General features: G+C 50.9%; 1 protein-coding gene and 1 pseudogene across 5 annotated transcripts in view; both read right to left on the reverse strand.

The window, feature by feature from the left end:
- tmem62 (transmembrane protein 62) overlaps positions 1-18,788 on the reverse strand; it is a 106,920-nt gene that overhangs the window by 46,450 nt on the left and 41,682 nt on the right. For all 5 annotated transcript variants that reach the window (XM_072487526.1, XM_072487535.1, XM_072487553.1 and 2 more), the window contains one exon: positions 10,542-10,666. In XM_072487526.1, the coding sequence (XP_072343627.1) occupies positions 10,542-10,666 (125 nt within the window). The remainder of the gene's footprint in view (positions 1-10,541; positions 10,667-18,788) is intronic.
- On the reverse strand, positions 13,555-14,056 carry LOC140398654 (cytochrome b-c1 complex subunit 10 pseudogene; annotated as a pseudogene).

Consider the following 18,788-nt stretch of genomic DNA (forward strand, 5'->3'; position numbering starts at 1 on the left):
GCCTTGGCTGTTCTGAACAGGGTGAAACAACTCATTGTAAGGGCTACAATCTGGAAAGCTTTTCTATTTTTAACCTGACTTGCATCATTGAACCACATTCTTAAAAATTTTTTTTTACAGTACCCAATTATTTTTTTCCCCAATTAAGGGGTAATTTAGCATGGCCAATCCACCTAACCTACACATCTTTGGGTTATGGGGTGAAACCCACACAGACACGGGGGGAATGTGCAAACTCCACACGGACAGTGACCCAGGGCCGGGATTGAACTCGGATCCTCAGCGCCATAGGCAGCAGTGCTAACCACTGTGTCACCCACAGACCCACATTCAAAAAAGCAGAAGATATATACCTAATAAGAGCGAGAACAAGTTTTATTTTAAATGCTCAAAAAAATATTTTAAAAATAAATTTAGAGGACCCAATTCTTTTTCCCCCCAATTAAGGAGCAATTTAGCGTGGCCAATTCACCTACCCTGTACGCTTTTGGGTTGTGGGTGTGAGACCACGCAGATACGGGGAGAATGTGCAAACTCCACACGGACAGTGACCCAGGGCCGAGATCGAGCCTGGATCCTCAGCGCTGTGAGGCAGCAATGCTAACTGCTGTGCCACCGTGCTGCCCCTGAAAGCTCAAAAAATTTAGAAGACCACGAAAACGACTGTTTCCCGGTGCACCTAGGCAAATGTGATTAGAGGAGCCTTGAATTTGGCAGTTTTGTGGCTATGTTTCCTGGTGTGGTCAATTCTGTGGGCATGGCACATGTTTTGGGGTTGTGAAAAATTGGGAAGATTCTGGGCAGGAGTGTTCGCGGTCTTAGCCAGGATAGTGGAGGAGGAGGTGGACCCGGACCCTTTGGTGGTGATATTTGGGGTTTCAGAGAAGCCGGAGCTCATGGAGAGGAGGAAGGCCGATGTGGTGAAAGAGGAGGAAAATCTGTACAAACTGTATAGTTGATTGTTGGGAAGATGTTTCCCGGGATGTTAATTCGCTGTAACTACTTTGATACAAGTTTGAATAAAATGCATTAAAAAAAATAATTAAAAAAATATTCTGTGGGCATGGGCTGATTAATGGGTGTGGTCCGATTTGTAGCTGTGGGCAGGTTACGGAACATGATTTGATTTGCTCTGGTTTCCTCCCACAGTCCAAAGATGTGCAGGTTAGGTGGACTGGCCATGCTAAATTTCCCCTTGTGTCCAGATTTGTGCAGGTTAGGTGGGGCTGGAGTGGCATGGTGGTGCAGTGGTTAGCACTGCTGCCTCATGGTGCCGAGGACCTGGATTCGATCCCGGCCCCGGGTCACTGTCCATGTGGAGTTTGCACATTCTCTCAGTGTTGCATGGCTCTCTCCCCACAACCCAATGATGTGCAGGGTAGGTGGTTGGCCACGCTAAATTGTCCAGTAATTGGATTTTTTTTTTAAAAATTGGATTTTTTTTTTTTTTTTTTTTTTTAAACTGCGTACTCTAAATTTATATTAAAAAATAATAATTTATAGGTAAAAGAAAATTACTGCGGATGCTGGAATCTGACACAAAAACAGAAAATACTGGACATTCTCAACAGGTCTGACAGCATCGGTGGAGAGAAAAGGGAGCTAACGTTTTGAGTCTGGATGTCTCTTTGAGCTTTGTTAGCTTTGACAAAGAGTCATCTAGACTCGAAAAGTCATCCAAAATCGAAAGGGAGGGAATTCTACAATTTTGACCCCCAGTGAGTGAAGGAACCGCAATATGTTCCCAAGTCAGAGTGGTGAGTGACTTGGAGGGGAACCTCGAGGTGGTGATGTGCCCATGTATTTGCTGCTCTTGCCCTTCCAGATAGTAGTGGTGGCAGGTTTGGAAGGTGCTGCCTAAGGAACCTGCAGTGTATCTTGTAAATGGTACACTCAGCTGCCACTGTTCTTTGTGGAGGGAGTGAATGTTAGTGGAAGGGGTAGCAATAAAGTGGGCTGCTTTGGACTGGATGGTGCCAAACTTTCACAGTGTTCAGGCACATACAGATCTGTCACTGGCTTAAAGCTTTGCTCTCACGGTTTCTGATGACACAAGTACACTAAATATGGAATGAGAGAAAGTATTGAGCAGATCAAGACGGTTCTTTCCACAGCCAATGCAAGAGCTTGCTGATTCCCACAGGTACTCCCTGCAGTATTGTCACTTTAACCTGGCAATCTCCATTCAATAATGTAGATGAGCTGCATTCCACAAACACAATTACAATGCAGGAATGAGAACTATTGCATTCCACTGGTTGTTTGATCTTGTGTTTCCATTAGATTGCTGTATAATCATGTACTATGGTTCTGTGATTAGACCATAGAATTTATAACATGCAAAAAGGTAATTCGGCCCAGCAGGTCGTGCTAATGTTTATGATCCACAAGAGCCCTTTTCCACCCTACGATATCTAATCATCTTAGCTTACCGCCTCGTGGACTTAAAAGGCTGTGAGGAATTGTCCTCCTCTCTTGGGATTACCTCTAACATGTTGTGGTGGCCTTCTGTTACAACTATAGATTTCCTACAATGCAGACGAGTCTGCACAAACCCTTGGAAAGAGTACCCTGCCTAGGCCCACTACCCTTTTTTTAAAGAAATATTTTAATTCAAATTTTTACATATTTTCAACAAACACTTACAAAAAAAAGAAAAACAAAGAACACATAAATAAACATCTTACAACTACATCACAAATTCCCCCAATATACAAACCCCCCATTAAGCAATAATAAACACAGTAGAAAACACAAAGTACACCCGCCCCCCTCTGGGTTGCTGCTGCTACTGACCACCTCCTAATGCCCCGCTAGAAAGTCTAGGAACGGTTGCCACCGCCTGAAAAACCCTTGCACAGACCCTCTCAAGGCAAATTTTACCCTCTCCAATTTAATGAACCCTGCCATGTCGCTGATCCAGGCTTCCACGCTCGGGGGCCTCGCATCCTTCCACTGTAGCAGAATCCTCCGCCGGGCTACCAGGGACGCAAAGGCCAGAATACCGGTCTCTTTGTCCGATACCCCAAATAGTGCTAACCCCCAGCTCGGCTTAACCCGGGTGTTCACCACCTTAGACACCGTCCTCGCAATACTCCAGAACCCATCCAGCGCCGGGCACGCCCAGAACATATCGGTATAATTTGCTGGGCACCCCGAGCACCTCCCACACCTGTCTTCCATCCCAAAGAACCTGCTCAGCCTTGCCCCTGTCATATGCGCTCTGTGAAGAACCTTAAATTATATCAAGCTAAGCCTGGCACAAGAGGAGGAAGAATTAACCCTACCCAGGGCATCCACCCACGTACCCTCTTCTATCTCCTCCCCAAGCTCCTCCTCCCATTTACCCGTTAGCTACTCCACAGAGGTCTCCTCCTCCTGCAGCTCCTGGTAGATCGCCGAGACTCTGCCTTCTCCAACCCACACCCCTGAGAGCACCCTATTCTGGATCCTGAGTGTTGGAAGCAGTGGGAACTCCCTCACCTGCCGTCTTCCAAAAGCCCTTACCTGCATGTACCTGAAGGCATTTCCGGGGGGAAGCCTGAATTTTCCTCCAGCGCCCCAAAGGCTCGCAAACGTCCCATCAAAAACAGGTCCCCCATCCTTCTAATTCCTGCCCTGTGCCAGCTCAGGAACCCTCCATCCATTCTCCCCGGAACGAACCGATGGTTCTCCCGGATCGGGGACCAAACCGAAGCCTCTACCTCACCCCTGTGGCGCCTCCACTGCCCCCAAATTCTCAAAGTTGCCGCCACCACCGGACTCGTGGTGTACCTAGTCGGCGGGAGCGGCAGCAGTGCTGTCACCAGCGCTCCCAGGCTCGTGCCCACACAGGACGCTATCTCCAGCCTCTTCCACGCCACCCCCTCCATTACCCACTTGCGTATCATCGCTACATTGGCAGCCCAGTAATACCCACACAGATTCGGTAACGCTAACCCTCCTCTGTCCCTAATCCGCTCCAGAAACACCCTTCTCACCCTCAGGGTCTTTTTCACCCACATGAATCCCATGATGCTCCTACTGACCCGCTTAAAAAAGGCCTTGGGGATCAGGATGGGGAGGCACTGGAATATAAAAAGGAACCTCGGGAGCACCGTCATCTTCACCGACTGTACCCTACCCGCCAAGGAGAGTGGCAGCATATCCCACCTTTTAAACTCCTCTTCCATCTGCTCCACCAGCCTCGTCAAGTTTAGCTTATGTAGGGCCCCTCAGCTCCTGGCCACCTGGATCCCCAGGTACCGAAAACTTCTTTCCGCCCTCTTCAGTGGAAGCTCGTCTATCCCCCTTCCCTGGTCCCCTGGATATATCACGAAGAGCTCACTCTTCCCCACGTTGGGCTTATACCCGGAAAAGTCCCCAAACTCCCTGAGGATCCGCATCACCTCCGGCATCACCCCACTGGGTCCGCCACATACAGTAACAGGTCATCGGCATACAACGAAACCCAGTATTCCTCCCCTCCCCGAACCAGCCCCCTCCAGTTCCTGGACTCCCTTAGAGCCATAGCCAAAGGCTCAATTGCCAATGCAAATAACAAGGGGGATAGGAGGCACCCCTGCCTCATCCCCTGTACAGCCAAAAGTATTCCGACCTCCTCCGGTTCGTGGCCACACCCGCCACCGGGGCTTCGTAAAGTAGCCTAACCCAACTAATGAACCCCTCCCCGAACCCAAACCTCCTCAACACTTCCCAGAGGTACCCCCACTCCACCCTATTGAAGGCCTTCTCCGCGTCCATCGCCGCCACTATCTCCGCCTCCCCCTCCACTGTAGGCATCATGATTACGCTAAGGAACCTCCGCACATTGGTATTCAGCTGCCTTCCCTTAACAACACCCATCTGGTCCTCGTGAATCACCCCTGGGACACAGTCCTCAATTCTGGTAGCCAACACCTTCGTTAACAGCTTTGCATCCACGTTGAGGAGAGAGATTGGCCTATAACTACCCACACTGTAATGGGTCCTTGTCCCGCTTCAAGATCAGCGAGATCAGCGCCCTGGACATCGTCGGGGACAGGGCTCCCCTCTCCCTCGCCTCATTGAAAGTCCTCACTAATAAAGCAGGTCCACGTACTTCCGGTAAAATTCCACCGGGAACCCATCTGACCCGGTGCCTTCCCCGCCTGCATACTCCCCAGCCCCTTAGTCAGCTCCTCCAGCCCTACCGGTGCCCCAAGCCCAGCCACCTGCTCCTCCTCCACCCTCGGGAACCTCAGTCGATCCAAAAATCGACGCATCCCCCCTCTTCTGTCGGGGGCTCAGACCTATACAGCCCCTCATAAAAGGCTCTAAATACCACATTTATTCCCACCGCACTCCACACAGTGTTCCCCCCTTTATCCCTAACTCCCCAATCTTCCTTGCTGCCTCCCGCTTCCGAAGCTGGTGTGCCAACTTAGAACATAGAACGATACAGCGCAGTACAGGCCCTTCGGCCCACGATTTTGCACCGAAACAAAAGCCATCTAACCTACACTATGCCATTATCATCCATATGCTTATCCAATAAATTTTTAACTGCCCTCAATGTTGCCGAGTTCACTACTGTTGCAGGTAGGGCATTCCACGGCCTCACCACTCTTTGCGTAAAGAACCTACCTCTGACCTATATCTATTACCCCTCAGTTTAAAGCTATGTCCCCTCATGCCAGCCATTTCCATCCGCGGGAGAAGGCTCTCACTGTCCACCCTATCTAACCCCCTGATCATTTTGTATGCCTCTATTAAGTCTCCTCTTAACCTTCTTCTCTCCAACGAAAACAACCTCAAGTCCATCAGCCTTTCCTCATAAGATTTTCCGGCTAGCCTTTTCCCCGTACTCATACACCGCCCCTTGCCCTTTCCTCCACTGCACCTCTGCCTTCCTGGTGGTTAACAGGTCGAACTCAGCCTGGAGGCTTCATTGCTCCTGGAGTAGTCCCTCCTCGGGGACCTCTGCATGCCTCCTATCCACCTTTAAAATCTCCACCACCAACCTCTCCCTCCTCTCCTTCTTCTCCTTGTGGGCCCTAGTGGAGATTAGCTCTCCCCTAATCACCGCCTTCAGCGCCTCCCAGACCACCTCACCTGCACCTCCCCATTATCGTCAGCCTCTAGATAGATTTCAATGCACCCCCGGATCCGCCAGCTCACCTCCTCATCCGCCAGCAAGCCCACATCCAGGCGCCACAGCGGGCGCTGGTCCCTCTCCTCCCCTAGCTCCAGCTCCACCCAATGCGGGGCATGGTCTGAGATGGCTATGGCCGAATACTCTGTGCCCTCCACCCTCGGAATTAGTGCCCTGCTCATAACAAAGAGGTCTATCCGGGAGTAGGCTTTATGGACGTGGGAAAAAAAAGAAAATTCCCTGGCCCCCGGCCTGACAAACCTCCATGGGTCCACTCCTCCCATCTGGTCCACCTTGGCCGCCGCCGGCCTCTTACCCGTCCTGGACCTGGAGCGGTCCAATGCTGGATCCAGTACTGTGTTGAAGTCCCCCCCCCATATTATCAAGCTCCCTGCCTCCAGGTCCGGAATCCGGCCCAACATGCGGCGCATAAATCCGACATCGTCCCAATTCGGGGCAGATACATTCACTAATACCACCCGCACCCCCTGCAGCTTACCACTCACCATCACATACCTACCTCCATTGTCTGCCACGATGTTCAGCGCCTCAAACGGCACCCGCTTCCCCACCAGAATCGCCACCCCTCACTTCTTTGCGTCCAACCCAGAGTGGAAAACCTGCCCTTCTCAGCCCTTGTTCAGCCTAACCTGATCTGCCACCCTCAAATGCATCTCCTGGAGCATAACCACATCTGCCTTCAGTCCCTTCAGGTGCGCGAACACATGGGCCCTTTTGACCGGCCAGTTCACGCCTCTCACATTCCAAGGTATCAGCCGGATCAAGGAGCACCCCCCCCGATTAGCCATCCCCTTTACTAGGCCAGCCATGTGCCCGCGCCTCCCGCACTCTCCATTCCCCCCAGCGGCAGACCTCCGCCCCAACTCTCTCTCCGAGCTCCAGCTCACCTTTGGCCAATGCAGCAGCAACCCAGTTCCTCCCCCCCCCCCCCCGCCCTCCCCCCCAGCTAGGACCCCCCTAGCTGCGTTGCTCCCCCCTAACACTCCCGTAAGCCAGCTGACTCCTGCTGACCCCGGCCACTCCCGCCACTCCATCAACCCCCCAGTGTGGTAGTCTCCCCCCCCCTCCTGTCCACCAGTGGGCGCTCCTCTCCAACACTGTCCTTTCCCCCCGGCCCTGCCTCCTTCCTTCCCTAGCGTGGGAAAAAGCCCGCGCTTTCCATCAGTCCGGCCCCGCCCTCTCTGGCGCAGCTCCCTTTTACGGCCTAATCCCAGCTCCCCACCTCGGGCCTCCCATCTCCCCTCCCCCCAACAGGGTCCCGTCCTTCCAACCACCGACGCCCACACTCTCACAAAACTCCCACTTTGAACCAATTCACCCTACAGCACCCAAGGAAACAATACAGAACAGAATAGAACATCCCCCAAAGCACAGTAACCACAGTAGCCCCCCACAATCTCCCCTCACAACCGACCCTCAGTCCGTGTCCAACTTTTCGGCCTGAATAAAGGTCCACGCCGCCTCCGGCGTCTCAAAGTAATGGTGCCGGTCCTTAAACGTGACCCACAGTCGCGCCGGCTGCAGCACCCCAAATTTCACCCCCTTCCGATGCAGAACCATCTTAGCCCGATTGTACCCAGCCCTCTTCTTGGCCACCTCCGCGCTCCAGTCCTGGTAGATACGGACCTCTGCATTCTCCCACCTGTTGCTCCGCTCCTTTTTTGCCCATCTTACAACACACTCCCTGTCCACCAAGCGGTGGAACCGCACCAATACCACCCGTGGCGGCTCGTTAGACTTGGGCTTCCTCGCCAGGACTCGGTGGGCCCCATCCAGCTCCAGGGGCCTCAGGAAGGCACCCGCGCCCATCAACGCGTTCAGCATCGTGACCACATATGCTCCAGCATCCGACCCCTCCACTCCCTCCGGGAGACCCAGAATCTGCAGATTCTTCCTCCTCGACCGATTCTCCATGTCCTCGAACTTCTCCGGCCATTTCTTATGCAGTGCCTCGTGCGCCTCCACCTTCACCGCCATGCCCAATATCTCGTCCTCATTCTCCGAGGCCTTCTGCCGCACCTCCCGGATCGCCGCCCCTTGGGCCTTCTGGGTCTCGACCAGCTTGTCGATCGAAGCCTTCATCGGCTCCAGCAGCTCTGCTTTCAATTCCGTGAAGTAGCACTTGAGAAACTCCTGCTGCTCTGGCGCCCACTGCGCCCACGCTGCCTGGTCTCCACCCGCCGCCATCTTGGCTTTCCCCCTCGCACTTTTCGCTGCACCAGAATTACTTTTTTCACCGCTCCACTCCGGTCCAATCCGTACAGTGCCGGGGAAATCGTACTGTCACCTTCCCACACTGGGAACTGTCGAACAAATGCCGCTGGGGTCCCTCAAAAGAGCCCAAAAGTCCGTTTCTGGCGGGAGCTGCTGAACGTGCGACTTAGCTCAGCATAGCTGCAACCAGAAGTCCCCTAGGCCCACTACCCTGCCCTATCCCCGCAACCCCACCTAATCTGCACATCTCTGGACACTAAGGGGCAATTTAGCACGGCTGATCCACCTAACCTGCACATCTTTGGACTGTGGGAGAAAACGGACCACCTGGAGGAAACCCACGCAGACACAGGGAGAAAGTGCAAACTCCACACAGACGGTCACCCAAGACCGGAATTGAACCCGGGTCCCTGGCACTGTGAGGCAGCAGTACTAACCACTGTGCTGCCCTGCGGCAGGTTGAGTTAGAATTGTTAGGGTTGAGTTACAACCAAATGCCTGCAAGTGTTTGGTTAGCCTTGTGCTCCTACAAGCAGTGTTACAACAGAGAGCCATAAACTTACACATGGGAATTGAGGCTAACTGGACAGCTCATTCAAGGAGACAGCATAAGCGTGATGGTTTGACTGGGCTTTTTTTTGTTATACAATTCTATTTTCTATCTGTTCTTTCCTTCAGTCAGTAATTCTCGCCTTTAGTCCTTTCTTGAATGTGGTAACACATGGTCACAGGAGTCATGATCCAGTCCCTTCCCCTCTCTCCCCAGTCATCATCATCCCTGTCTGAGGCACGACATGGCAATGATTTGAGCCCCTTGACCACCATTCTTTCCCTCCTCCCAAAAACGACTTCCTGTTTCCGTGAAGTAATCTGATGAAGAAAGGACAAAACTTGCTTATCTTTCAATTGGAGCTTCAGAAATGTTTTTAATTCAGTCTTCTGGTCAACGTGGTATTAAACCACAGAGCCACATAAAGATGCATCCACAATAAATCCCCTCGTTGAACAATCCAGTCAGCTGGAAATGGGGGTGATTTTAAGTAAAAGGAAGTAATACTATCTCTGATTCAACTGCATGGCTTCATTCAGTATTTAACTGTTTGCTGTTGGATGTCCTTCTCCTGTGTTGTTGTGACTTACATTTAAGTAAAAACAAAAATGATTGAACAAGCCCGCCCATTAGATACTTCAGCATTATGGCATTTTGAATAGGGACCATTAATCTGGGCCCTGCCCGAGAGGAACAGCTAACCCAACTTTTATCTCTAAAGATGCCAAGAAGCCTGTTCTGTTAAGTTTCTAGTACCATCTACTTTTATTTTCAGATTCCAGAATTTGTGAATTAATTGAAAATATATATTTGTTTTATAAATTTAGAGTACCCAATTAATTTTTTCCAATTAAGGGACAATTTAATGTGGCCAATCTACCTGCCCTGCACATCTTTGGGTTGTGGGGGTGAAACCCACGCAGACACGGGGAGAATGTGCAAACTCCACACGGACAGTAACTCTGGGCTGGGATCGAACCTGGGATCTTGGCGCTGTGACGCAGCATTGCGAACCACTGCGCCACCCTGCTGCCCTAATTAATTGGAAATATGAGGACAGGTTGCACAGACTATGCTTGTATTCCCTGGAGTGTAGAAGATGAAGGGATGACCTAATTACTGTGTTGAAGGGATTAAAGGATTTAAAGGATAGATGGAGTGGAATGGTTACCTCTTGTTCAAGGGGCTAGAACAAGGGGGCCTATCATTATCAGAGCTAGGCCATTCAGAAAGGCTGTCATGAAGCACTTCTTCACACAAAATAGTGGAAATCTAGAACTCTTTCCCCCAAAAAGCTGTTGAGGCTGCTGGGGTCAATTGACAATTTCAAACCCGAGGTTGATAAGGCTTTTATAAAAGCCAAATACTGCTGCAAATCTGAAATAAAAACAGGAAATGTTGTAAACACAAAAGCTGAGACAGCTCCTGTGGAGAGAAAACAGAGGAATGCTTCAGGTCATTGGGCTTGCATCAAGAATGGATAGATTTTTGACAGTTAAAGATGGCACCAAATTGGGTCCACTGAGTTAAGATACATATCAGCAATGATCTAAGTGAATGGTGGAACTGATTCAAAAGCCAAATGGCCTACCTGCATTCTGTGTCCCCATATCTGCCTTGTAGTTTAAAAAGAAAAGTCCTTACCTCATGACTTTCTGTATTCCAGGAGAGGCGGAGATAATAGTGGAGGTGGTGTAATGGCCAAGCCAAATGGTTTGATTACTGCAGACTGTTTCAGATGCTAGCTTTGACAATTCATCCATTTTATTCTGTAAAGCATTGGATATACTTACTGATGTTGTAGTTTGCTAAAACTTTCACCCATTCCCCCATCCTGTATTTTCCAGCAGTTTTCTTCTAACCCTTCCCCATATACAGCAGATTGATTTCCTGTAAGGTAAGCTGTTGTGTTCAATTAAGAGATAGCACACATGGGCTACAGCTTCCTCTACTCTTGAATGAACTATACGCTAAAGAAATAACTAGTATTGGGACTTCCGGTGGCGACTATGGAGGAGTAGGTTGTACATTTGGTGGCTCCCGCTCTGATTGGGCTTTTGGACCTTTCCCCCGGAATTTTCTTCAATTTTAATCGGAAGATTTGTTGGCTGAGGCAGCTGGGCACTGTTTCCTTGCATTGGTTTATGGAAAAAAGGAGTAAAAGCGGGCGAAAGGGCAGGAACAAGAAGCCGTAGTGAGTGGTGTGGAAGCTGGAACGGGAGTCAGTATGGCCGAGGGGCGGACCCCTGGGGTGGCAGCGCAGAGTGCAGCAGACCCAGTGATGCAGGCCATCCAGGATGGTTTCGACAGACAGAAGCGGGAATGTCTGGACCCGATCAAGGAGTCAATTGATCGCTTGGAATGCAGACTGGACGCCCAGGACCGGGCGATTCAGAAGATGGAGAAGGCGCTGCTGGAACAGGAGGAGCACCAAACAGCAGTGGAGCTGGAGGTGGGGATGCTTTGAGAGCAGCAGAAAAGACTCTTGGAAAAGATGGAATACTTGGAGAACCGGTCCCGCCGGCAGAATCTAAGAATCGTCGGGCTTCCTGAGGGAGCAGATGCAGGAGCAGACGTGGCGGGTATGTTTGAAAAGCTGCTTGGCGAAGGGGCATTCCGACCGCTGGAAGTGGACAGGGCGTATCGGGCGCTTGCCAGGAAGCCGCGGGCGGGGGACCTTCCGAGGGCGATGGTGGTGAGATTCCACAGGTTCCTGTATTTTGAGGTGGGCCAAGCGCACGGGAAGTTGCAAGTGGGAGAATAGCATCCTGCGGGTATACCAGGACCTGAGCGTGGAGGTGGCGAGAAAGAGGGCAGGCTTCAACCAGGTCAAGGCGATCTTCTTTAAGAAGGTGAAGTTCGGCCTGCTGTACCTGGCGAGCTTATGGGTCATGCATGAAGACCAACACCATTATTTTGAGTCGCCCAATGAGGCGCTGGACTTTGCAAAAGGAAAAGGACTGGTGGGAGCTTGAAAACTTTTGGACTCAGTGACAATATGTTGGCCAACATTGGGCCCTTTTTCTTGGTTTGTTCTTTTTCTGTTTTTTTTTGTTTACTTGTTTTTTCATTTCTCCCGCCTTGGATGGTCGGTGGGGCTGCGGTTGGGGGGGGGGGGTTCCTCTCTCACTGTTGTTAAAATTTGTGGGGTAGATGTTCGTAATTGTTCTTCTTGTGTTGTAGTTTGGGTAATTATACTCTTGTGCACTTTGGTAGGATGGAGTCATGCCTGTCTGGGTTTCGGTGGGTGGTGCCTTTGATCTTTGTTTTAGCTTGCTGCTGGGTGTTTGTTGGGGGACGGCTGGATGAGGAAACGTGTTTGCAGGAGCGGGGAAACGGGAGTGAGTGAACAATGGGTGGGAGACTTTTTGGCGCCAGAGGCGGGGGGGGGGTCACCAAGCTAGCTAGAGTGAGATAGCTCACGGAAGCACAGTGGGGGGTGTGTATAAGATTAGTTTATTAGCAGGGCAGCACGGTGGCACAGTGGTAGCACTGCAGTCTCACGGCGCCGAGGTCCCAGGTTCGATCCCGGCTTGGGTCACTGTCCGTGTGGAGTTTTCACATTCTCCCCGTGTTTGTGTGGGTTTCGCCCCCACAACCCAAAGATGTGCAAGGTAGGTGGATTGAACATGCTAAATTGCCCCTTAATTGGAAAAAATGAATTGGGTACTCTAAATTTATTTTAAAAATTGGTTTATTAGCTGGGTTGGGATTTAGAGTAGTGTTGCTAGGCGGGAGGGGCTGGGTTCTGCTGACGTGGGAGGGACTTCGATGGAAGGTCACTGAGGGGGTCGGGGGTGGGGGCCGCCCCGTGGCGGGCCAGAGGAGGTGCGGCGCATGGGCTTGAGGCAGGCCCAAGAAGGGTGATGGCTCACCGGCAGGGAGGGGGGACACTTTGCCCCCTCAACTGGACTGGTCACTTGGAACGTCCGGGGGCTCAATGGGCCAGTGAGAGTGCTCGTGTGTTTGCACACCGTACGAGTTTGAAGGCGGATGTGGTGCTGCTGCAGGAGACACATCCTAAGGTGGTAGATCAGGTCAGGTTGAGGAAAGGCTGGGTTGGGCAGGTTTTCCACTAGGGGCTGGACTCTAAGACAAGGGGTGCTGCGATTTTGATAAATAAGCGAGTGGCGTTTGAGGCGGGGAGGATAGTCTCCGATGTAGGAGGGAGATTTATCATGGTTAGTGGTAGGCTGCAGGGGATGAAGGTAGTGTTGGTCAACGTATACGCACCAAATTGGGACACTGGGGATTTTACAAAGCGGGTGCTGGGAAAGATTCGGGACCTGGATTTGCACAGGCCGATTATGGGTGGGGATTTCAACATGGTTTTTAATCCAGGCCTGGACTGGTCATGCTTGAGAACGGTTCGGGTGCCAGCAATGGCAAAGGAGCTGAAAGGGTTCATGGAGTAGATGGGGGTGGTGGATCCATTGAGATTTAGGCAGCCGAGAGCCAGGAATTTTCTTTCTTGTCCCACGTTCACAAGGTCTATTCCCAGATAGATTTCTTTGTTGTGGGCAGGGCCCTGTTGGTGGGGGAGGTGGACATGGGCTATTCGGCAATTACGATCTCAGACCATGCTCCGCACTGGATGGACCTGCAGGTCAGTATGGATGGCAAGCAGCGCCCGCTCTGGAGATTGGATGTGGGGCATTTTTTTTTTTTTTTATTTTTTTTTATGAGGTTTCATATTTTATTTCAGATACTGAAGATTCAATTTGGGGCAAAACTCAAAAGGTTGGAGTAGTCAGAACACAAAATGCTCATGTGGATATAGTCTATTTGTTTCACATTGACACAGCCATTCAAAAGCTGCTAAAAATGATTCCTGCTACAACTTTAAAGTTCAAAAACATAAAAGTTCAGTTGAGGCTGTATTGATATCTGCCATTGGTCGCTTATCTGGATTGTTCATCTGCAGCCATTAAAACATGATTACTTCATTCTGTCTTGAATTTCCCTCTTACATATGGGATACGGTCAACTATTACTCTCCAATCTGTAGCGTACACCAGTACCACACAACCAACACCTCCCCATGTTGCCATTGTTGGAATCCAGTTCTTTATCAACTGGACGTATCTGGGTCCGATTAATTTCGCCAACATCCCGGTGACCGCTCGCTGACCCACTCCAGACTGGATGTGGGGCATTTGGCGGACGAAGCGTCTGCGAAAGATTGAGGAGGTGCATGCTGAACTACCTACAGGTAAATGACACGGGGGAGGTCTCAGCAGCGGTGGTCTGGGAAGCGCTTATGGCGGTGGTGAGAGGAGAGCTGATCTCGATCCGGGCTCACAGGGACAGGACGGATAGGGCAGAAACGGACCGACTGATAAGAGAGCTCCTACAAGTGGATAGGAGTTATGCGGAGCCTCCAGAGTCGGGGCTATTGAGGGAACGCCGGAGGCTGCAGGTGGAATTTAGTTTGTTAACTACAGGTAGGGCAGTGGAGCAGCTCAGGAAGGTGAAGGGAGCAGTGTACGAGCACGGGGAAAAGGCCAGTAGGTTGTTTGCACAGCAGCTCAGAAAAAGGGAAGCAGCTAGGGAAATCGGGAAAGTGGTTGATAGGGATGGGACCATAGTTGGGGACTCGGAGGGGGTGAGCAAGACCTTTCGGGACTTGTATAGTAGGTTGTATAGATCGGAACCCCCTGGGGGGTTGGAGGGGATGAGGCACTTTTTGGATGGGCTGACTTTCCCGAAGGTGGACAGGATGCTGGTAAAAGGGTTGGGGGCCCCGGTCGGGGTGGAGGAGATAATGGAGGGCTTGAAAGCCATGCAGTCGGGGAAGGCCCCGGGACCGGATGGCTACCCAGTCGAGTTCTATAAAAGGTTCTCCTTGATATTGGGGCCAGTGCTGTTGAAAGTCTTTAACGAGGCCAAGGAAAGAGGAGTTCTACCCCAGACAATGTCACAGGCCATGATTTCGCTCATTTTGAAAAGGGACAAGGACCCACAGCTGTGTGGTTCTTATAGGCCGATATCCTTGTTAAACGTGGATGCCAAGCTCCTGGCCAAGATTCTCGCCTCTAGGATTGAGGACTGTGTACCGGACGTTATAGGAGAAGACCAGACAGGGTTTGTTAAGGGCAGGCAGCTGGGGGCCAATGTTAGAAGGCTGCTCAATGTGATTATGATGCCCCCGGGGGGTAGGAAAGTTGAAGTGGTGGTTTTGATGGACGCGAAAAAAGCGTTCGACCGGGTCGAGTGGGATTACTTATGGGAGTTGCTGGAGCGGTTCAGGTTTGGGAGGGGCTTTGTTGACTGGGTTAGGCTGCTGTACTGGGCGCCGGTAGCTAGTGTACGGACAAATAGGACGACATCGGAATATTTCAGACTACACCGGGGGACGAGACAGGGATGTCCCCTCTCCCCACTGCTGTTTGCGCTGGCGATAGAGCCACTGGCGATTGCTCGGAGGGCCTCAAGGGGCTGGTCCGGGGTGGGGGTGGGGGGTGGGGGGGGGGCCACAGAGTCTCGTTGTATGCGAATGACTTGCTGCTGTATGTCTCTGACCTAATAGAGGGGATGGGGGAAATTATGGGAATTCTAGGGGAATTCGGCCGGTTTTGGGTTACAAGCTCAATATGGGGAAGAGTGAGCTGTTTGTGGTGCAGGCGATTGAGGGAACTACCGTTCAGAATGTAGGGGACAGTTTTAGATACTTGGGTATTCAGGTGGCGAGGGATTGGGATAGGCTACACAAATTGAACCAGGCCCAGTTGGTGGACCAGATGAAGGAGGATTTCCGGAGATGGGACGCGCTCCCGCTGTCTCTGGCGGGTAGGATGCAGTCGTTAAAAATGACGGTCCTCCCGAGGTTTCACTTCGTTTTCCAGTGCCTCCCCATTTTCATCCCACGTTCCTTTTTCAAGCGGATTAATAAGATTATTGTGGGCTTTGTGTGGGGGGGACGCAAGCCCCCGCAGGTGAAGAGGGCAATGTTGGAACGGAACCGGGGAGATGGCAGGCTGGCGCAGCCAAATTTCAGTAATTACTACTGAGCGGCCAACATAGCCATGGTGAGGTGTGGGCGGCGTGGGTGCGCATGGAGGCGGCCTCGTGTAAGGGCACAAGTACAGGGGCACTGGTGATGGCGCCCCTGCCGTTCCCATCGACGCGTTACTCCTCCAGTCCGGTGGTGGGGGCGACCCTGAGAATCTGGGGGCAGTGGAGGGGACTGGTGGGGGCAGAGGGGGCTTCGGTGTGGTCCCCAATCTGTAATAACCATAGGTTTGCCCCAGGGAGGATGGATGGGGGTTCTGTATTTGGCGGAGAGCGGGAATAGAGAGTATGGGGGACTTGTTCATAGAAGGAAGCTTCCCGAGTATGAGGGCGCTGGAGGAGAAGTTTGTGTTGGCTGGTGCGGGACTTTGACGGAGGCAGGTGCTAACCTTCCCACTCCTGCCGTTAAGGGGGATTCAGGATAGGGTGGTTTCTAGAGGATGGATAGGGGAGGGGAGGGTCTTGGATAAAATATATATAAAGAGCTTATGGGGTCGGAGGAGACGCAGACCGAGGAGCTGAAGCTTAAGTGGGAGGAGGAGCTGGGGGGTGAGATAGAGGAGGGCCTGTGGGCGGACGCGCTCAGAAGGGTCAATGCCACCGCAACATGTGCCAGGCTCAGCCTGATCCAGTTTAAGGTTGTTCACCGGGCTCACACGACGGTGGCCCAAATGAGCAGATTCTTTGGGGTGGAGGACAGATGTGCGAAGTGTGTGGGGCATGTTTTGGGCATGTCCAAAACTGAGGGGATTTTGGCAGGGGCTTGCCGACACCCTGCCCATGGTATTAAATACGAGGGTGGCAATGAGTCCGGAGGTGGCGATTTTTGGGGTATCGCAGGATCCGGGAATCCAGGAGGAGAAAGAGGCCTTTGCTTCCCTGGTAGCCCGGAGGTGCATATTGCTGGCATGGAGGGACTCAAAGCCACCGAAATCAGAGTCCTGGCTTTCAGACATGGCAGGCTTCCTCTGTCATGGAAAAAATTAAGTTCGCCATGAGGGGGTCTCTGTTCGGGTTTGCCCGGAGGTGGCAACCATTCGTCGACTTCCTCGCGGAAAATTAAACGTCAGCAAAAAGAGGGGGGGGGGGGTAGGTTAGTGTAGCGTAGGGGGGTAAGTTAGGTTAGTAGAGCGTAGGGGGGTAAATAATGGCAGGTCCTGCGGGAGAGAGTGGCGGAATTTGCACGATGTATATATCTTTTTCTTTTCTTGTTATTTATATTGTGGATTTTATTGCTGTTAAACTGCCAAAGAAAATACCTCAATAAAACGTTTATAAAAAAAAAAAAGAAATAACTAGTATTTGTAGTTAAATCCAGGAGGGCCTTACATCTAATTCATTGGTTTTGACATATCACTGCTGTAGAGTCATAGATGTTTACATCATGGAAACAGGCCCTTGGGCCCAGCTTGTCCATGCCACCCAGTTTCTATCACTAAACTAGTCCCACTTGCCAGCATTTGGCCCACATCCCTCTATACCCAACCCTGCCGATGTTGGGCAGCACGGTGGTGCAGTGGTTAGTCCTGCTGCCTCAAGGCACTGAGATCCCAAGTTCGATCCTGGCTCTGGGTCACTGTCCGTGTGGAGTTTGCACATTCTCCCCGTTTGCATGGGTTTCACCCCCACAACCCAAAAGATGTGCAGTATAGGTGGTTTGGCCACGCTAAATGGTCCCTAATTGGAAAAAATGAATTGGGTACACTAAATTTTTTTTAAAACCCTGCCCATGTACTTGAGGGAATACTGGTAGCCAGTATGTGCACAAAGTTTCACAAACAACAATGAGATTAATGACCAGATAATCTGTTTTAGCATTTGAGGACCAAAGAAATCCCTCGTTCTTCTTCAAATTGTGAGATATGACGGTGGCGAGGATCAGCAGGTTTTTTTGAAGGGGTGGCAGATAGCTTTGGCGGTGCGCGGGAGGGTCCACGAATCACAGACACATGTTTTGGGCGTGTCCAAGATTTGGGGGGTGTGTGGGGGAGGTTGATGTATTGGCCTTTGCCTCCCCGATAATTACGATGCAGGTACTCGGAGCCGCCGAAGGCAGGGGTGTGGGTGAGCGACCTGGCAGAATTCCTGCAGTTAGAGAAGATCAAGTTTGCTCTGCGGGGGTGGGTAGAAGGGTTTGCTCGGAGGTGGAAACCGTTCATCGATTTTTTAAAATGAGGATGAGGGGTCAGCGAGGGGGAGGGAAGTGCTGTGTGGTAAGGGAGGATGGTTAAAAAAGGAAAGGCGGTATGTGGTTGGGGTCGGTGTTAAAAGGGGTTATTGGGTGGGTTGATGTGATGGTGTTTTGCTGTTCTCCGGTTGTTCTTTTGATATTTTGTGTATATTTTGTTGAAAAGCCTGAAATGAAAATATTTTTAAAAAACAAATTGTGTTGAGAGATCTGATCTATCCACCTGAGGGCGGATTGGTTTAATGTTTTATTTTAAAAACGGCACCTCTGATCGTGCAGCACTCACTCAGTATGCTGCTCAATATCCCACAATCAATACTCACTCAATATCCCACAATCAACATCATTAAAACAGATCCTCTGATCATGTGTGCAAATTTGTGCACAAATTTGCTGCTCATTTCCCACATTATCACAGTGATGACGCTTCCTTTCACATGTTTGGAAGTCATGAATGACGCTGTATGAGATTTCCTGATCTCTATTCATTTAATACAATTCTCTATTTTTCTATCCTCTTATTGCATGGCCTTTTTTTTCTAGTTAGTAAATTATTATTTTGCAATACAAATACAAAATGCTAGAAATACACAGATTATTGCAGGCAAAAGATAGGTTAACATCTCAGAAGGTTTGAGCTGACCAGACTGGAGTAGCCCAGGATAGCACTGAACAGAAGAGACAGGATGAAG

Source organism: Scyliorhinus torazame, chromosome 2, assembly GCF_047496885.1.
Source record: "Scyliorhinus torazame isolate Kashiwa2021f chromosome 2, sScyTor2.1, whole genome shotgun sequence".
NCBI classification, from domain to species: domain Eukaryota; kingdom Metazoa; phylum Chordata; class Chondrichthyes; order Carcharhiniformes; family Scyliorhinidae; genus Scyliorhinus; species Scyliorhinus torazame.